Source organism: Empidonax traillii, unplaced genomic scaffold (genome assembly GCF_003031625.1).
Source record: "Empidonax traillii isolate 1590-97213 ecotype Southwest subspecies unplaced genomic scaffold, ASM303162v1 scaffold376:size1174107, whole genome shotgun sequence".
Taxonomy (NCBI): Eukaryota; Metazoa; Chordata; class Aves; order Passeriformes; family Tyrannidae; genus Empidonax; species Empidonax traillii.
In genome coordinates this window covers 1,092,901-1,098,264 of record NW_020955569.1, presented here as the reverse complement: position 1 = coordinate 1,098,264, position 5,364 = coordinate 1,092,901, and the positions used below count along the sequence as shown (strand labels likewise).

General features: G+C 38.2%; 1 protein-coding gene across 1 annotated transcript in view; it reads left to right on the top strand.

Moving 5' to 3' along the window:
• PRXL2A (peroxiredoxin like 2A) overlaps window positions 1-5,364 on the top strand; it is a 33,370-nt gene that overhangs the window by 14,163 nt on the left and 13,843 nt on the right. The window contains exons 2-3 of the mRNA XM_027893022.1: window positions 779-785; window positions 4,584-4,587. Of these exons, the coding sequence (XP_027748823.1) occupies window positions 780-785; window positions 4,584-4,587 (10 nt within the window). The 5' untranslated portion in view covers window position 779. The remainder of the gene's footprint in view (window positions 1-778; window positions 786-4,583; window positions 4,588-5,364) is intronic.

The window sequence follows — 5,364 nt, the reverse complement described above, 5'->3', positions numbered from 1 at the left end:
TCATCTGGCTTGGCAGACCTTTAGTCCTCTTTTTTTTCACCTGTCATCTCCCAGGTGAAGTGACTTTCATTCATATCCCATAAACATTTTAGGTCTCTAATCTTATCTCCTACTACACATGAAAAGCTGTAAATTAATAAGGATTTCACTAACTCAGCTCTTTTCCAGAGTTTTTTTCAATTTCAGCTATCCAGGGCCTCTGATGGTTGTCTGTTAATGGAACAATAGCTGGCATAGGCAGAAAAGCATTTGCCAAATGATCTCAGGGTGCTAACATGGTTTTCTGTGAATGTTCTTGGATCAAAATAGTAAAACCACAGGAATGGGAATGATGGATCATTTCCTGAAGAGTTGTGGCTTGAAATCAAATTAGCCTTACCACTCCCCTTTACCTAAGCAACCTCCTTTCTCTCACAGAAGTCTGAGTTTCAAGCGTAATCTGCAAGATAACAGGAAAAATCCCTGTTTTAAAAATGCTGTTGTGATAGGGCAGCAGAGCAAATGGTGACCTTGAAAGTTTTCAACATAATCAGCACACTGTTTCGTACCACACATTCTGTTCCACTGTCAACTGCTGATCACCCAAATAGAAACTTAGTTAAATTAAGAACAGGATACAAAATGCAATACAGTTATGGTGGTTTTTAATTTAGCACAATGGTGTAACCTCAAATTTCTTGGGTTTCAGCCCCTGCACAATCATTTAAAGTATGTGCTACACTTAAGTTTGGTTTTGACAGTTTATGCAGTAGGAGAAAATGATAGTGGATGTGAACAGAATGGGTGTGGGGAAGAATGCTTGAAAGTAAGTGCATTTAAACACGTTACTAACAGAAGGCAATATTCATTTTTTGGTTTTAAGGGGTTTTTTTGTTGGTTTTTTTACTTGGACAAATGAAAACTTTCCTCAAATTACTTCCTTTGACAAGCTTTATCTAATGAACGATACACTCAGGCAAAATCTAAACAATATCTTTGTGAACTTTGAGTTCTGTGTTGGCGACTGGTGTATAAAGTATATGTGATGGGTGATGGAGTATAACTTAGTTGCAGGAAGAAAAACTGGTGATGATTTCATTATGTTTTCTGCTGGAAGTCTTTCACCTGCCCAATAAGGCACATAAACCTATATGCTTCAGGAAACAGGACTTGCAGAAGGGTTGGTGTGGACTTGAAATGTTCCTTGCTAAGTAAGTAAAATATCTTTCTGTTGCATTTCTCTGTGATGCTCAACATCGTGAGTTTAAGTCATTATTTAGAGTCATTCAGATATTCTGTCATTGTGGATTGGGTGCTTTGTTACGTCGTTTTTCTTTCAAGGTGTTGTGATGAAGGTTATGTAAAAATTGTTGATGTCAACATGAACACATTCCATATTTCCAGAGATGAGCACAGTCTCTTAAAAAGAAAGTTCACAAAGAATTAAATGGAAACCTTACATTGAAAATATGAAATAGGTAGTTTGTACTATAGGCCCTTCCTAGCTTGATGTTTTTTAATGACCAAGAATGAATGCTAACACAAACTACAGATACATGGTGTTGACATTGTGTGATAGTAACACAGTTGTATTTTGCTCTAGCAGAAGAAAGTTGCACACACAAATAGTTCAGTGTAATAAAAGGATTAAGAGCTTAACTCTAAGGCTGTGGTTAGAGTGTGGCTGTAGGTCTGCTAGATTAGAAGTTTACTGCGCCTAACTACTCATTACAACCTTACCAGTAGGAGTTGGAACTGCGGCTTGCTGGCATCTGTATTTGATTCCTAGCCAAGTTTTGTCAAAATGACCCAGATTGGATCAACACTTCTAAAACCAGGGTTGTTTTGGTTTTATAACATGAATATTCTTTTAGCAAAAGAGGTTGTGGAATTTTTCTCTCAAATTTTAAATATTAAGAGCAGCTCATCTTCTACTGGAGAAGATATGACTTCTATAGATTGTAAGATGCATGACTACTATTGAAGTCTGTAGTAAGGAATTAAACATGTCAGTTTTACTCCAACAGCTTGAAAGAGAAATAGCCTAGAAACATGTTGAGTGGCAGGATTTTAATGGAAACTAATAGTTGCAGACAATTAACCCAGACCACTGCAGATTGACTGTTTTTCTCTGATGTCCTGATTTTGCAAAAGTGCAGGTACTGCCTTTTGAGTGCTATCCTTGTGGGTATTTTAGGATATTTGGGAGCTTGGTTTTGCTTATAGAGCCGGAAGCTTGATTACTATTCTAGTGGCTTGAACAGTCATTAAAAATAACTGGTTTTTACTAGGCCTCAATGTCCTAGTGTACAATGCAGAATCCTAAAAAATCAGAATAACATTATAGGTAGCACTGCAGTAAATGAGAAAAAGACAAACTACAGACCTCAGAGATTCTATTTTGCTTACACTTCCTTGACATAAAGATATTAAAGACTGAAGGACAGTCAGAGGACTGATGACCTCATCTGCTCTTTCCAAAGGCTTTGGTTATCTTTTGTCTTGTAAATGGTAGGCTATTCAGTGATTCATTGTTTGCATTTGCTATTGCAAAAGAGATTTGTTACAAGAATCTGTATACCCACTAAAAAAACCTTACTGATTCTTTCTTCATGTTCTTGTCCAGATGGAGGGTGTTACACCAGTCTCTTGGTTTTCCAGTAGGAACTGTCCATGTGGGTGAAACTTATTTCAAAAGACCTGTAGTGGTGACTACTTCACCCTAATCTTACTTAAAATAAATCTCAGTTCCTGTGTCCAGGATGGCTGTAAACAGACTGGTACTTTTATTTCCTAAGAATCAGAATGACGTTGAGAACACCACCACATGAGCACATCCCTGTACAACTCCAAACAAGAGATGGCTTTTCCCTGGCCTAGTGGAGACCTATGTCGGTCTGTATCTGTGTGGATTTGCCTTTATTAGCATACAGGTGAGAAGTTCAAGCTGTATTTTTTTATATCTACAGCCAATCTTATCAGCTTGGTATCAAAAGTCTTAAATTAGCCTGGAAATCCTTCTACAGACACAGGACCTAGATCCTGTCTTAGTCCACCACTGTCTTTCCTTGTTGCTTTTGAGATGTCCTGGTTCCTGATAGAAAAGGCAGTTTGTTTAATATGAGACGTTTATCTAACAATGCCTTGGTCTAAAGCTGATCTATAGAAGCATGATCCAACAAGAAAAAGAAATAACTTCTGAAATAACACACAGCTTTGTCATTCTGTACATGAATTGAAAGTTTTGTAATGCTAGATCATGTTTTAGCACAGGTACTGATACAGTACATTCTGGGTGACTTATGCACAGGCATGCCAGGGAAATTTAATTAAATAATGTACAAGCACTTTACAGACTGATAGTCTTTATTCAGTTTAAGTGTTATAAAACCAAATTATGAAGGCAGGAAGAGAAGGGCTCTGTGCTTTTTAAAAATGCTGTTCAAAACCTGAGAACTTGAAGGTTAAATGCTGGTGTCTGTTGCTCTGTGAAATGTTCTTCCATGTGTGTTTGTTAGAGAATTTATTATTGTCTTTTTTTTAACAGGAAAAATGTGTGAATAACATCTGAATAGGTATATGGAAAAACTAAATTAGATCAATCATAATATGATTTTATCAAGAGGGAAAAACAGAAAACCAAAGAAGTCAAATTCCCATGCAACTTTCCTGCCAAAATTTCATCACCTTTCTGATGCAATGAAGGGAAAGATAGTTGTATAAAAATAAAGTAATTGTTGTTGCAACTCCACTTAATGCAACACAGTAGCCTTTCTGGAGGTGTAGGTGGAAAAGGTTAGATTCCAGTATTTTTATGACCCCATATTTGAGTTCTGTGTCTACTAGATGTGTGCATGCATTCAAAGGATTTCACTGCTTTGTAAAGGAGGAAGATATTCTTGGATGGAATCCGGATGTGTGAGCTCAGATTTTCCTGCTTTTTTCAGAACCTTTTTACAATGGGGACAAATGGAGTCAGAGTCACTTCTGTGATTAACTGCTTATTGTTATTTCCTGGTGCCTTGTGATGGACTCCTACCCAGAGCAAAGAATAAATCAAAAGGTTATCTATTTTGTGATAGGTGGTTCCTCCCCCTCCCCCTCAGCAATACTGGCTACCTGGGAGTTGTGAAGGCCAGCTGCCAGGTTTGCTAGAGGTGTAATGTGCAGAAGTATTATTAAGAAAAAAGTTTGGTTTGTGTGCTTACCATGGCAACAAATATAATGGAGCTGCTGTTCTATTGACAAATGTTGACAGCTGGATCCACAGCCATTATAAAATTCAGAAGAAAGGAATGTTGACAGCCTGCAGAAATTAGGATTTTAATTACATGATGATGGCTGACAAAATTTATTAACCTTTTTTTTTTGGTCGTAGTGTTTTTCCAAAAATTGCTGTGTCACCATGCAAAGATACATATATTCTAATCCTGATTGCATTTAAAAAAACATAAGAAGGCCACTTGAGCATGTGTTTTGTATTGACAGAGTATCTTCCCAACTGATTAAGGAGAAAAAGAAGAGGTAGTGTTTCATATCTTTCTAAGGAAAAATGGCAGCCCTAAATTCTCAATCTTTCCAAATTCCTTTGCTCTTTCAAGTAGTCTGGTAATGCTGTTTCTGCCGTGGAGTTTGCTTAGGTTATTTTTAATTGCTGCTAATACTGAGTGACCTTAGTGCTTTTTATAATCCATTTGACTTAAAAAGTGTATAGATAAAAGCGTACCTACCACAATTTGGGGCCAAAAGACCTAAAGCCTTCTCCCTGCAACTGCCTGATGCCATGCCATTCTAACATGTACAACCCAGCATGTTGCAACAGGGCTCTGTCTTGCAGAACCCCTGTTCCATGTGGCTTTCTGGCAACACGAGGCTGCTGTGCCCCTGTTGTAGGAGCAGGGCAGTGTGGTCGTGGAGGATGGTCCTGTGCTCAAAGTGAACTGCTGGGGTGCCTGGGCTGGCTCCCAGGTGATTTCTGGCGCATCCAAGCACACGTGGCTTGTTGCCTCCAGTTTGATCTGTGCTAGATCAGAATGGCAACACTGCTGTTGCTTCTAATTAGCAGGGAACTTGTTTTGTGGTGAGATTCCTCATAAGAACAAGCTCTGCACTAAAGATAAACAGAAACTGCAAAGAAGGGATAAACTGAGCGGGTCTAACCAGAGTGGCTGGTGACTCCCAGTTAAGAGAGAGATAAGAAAAGGACATTTGGTCCAGGTAAGTTTGGGTCATGATGAAAAACATTGGCTCTGGTTAGTTGTTGGAATTGTTGGAATCAGAGGGGTTACATTCATTCTCCTGAGCTGCTGTTGCGTTACTGACCAGACTGTTCTGTCATTGCTATTTTTCTTGTTTCTTTTTGGTTTTTGTTTTTTTTTTTTTTTT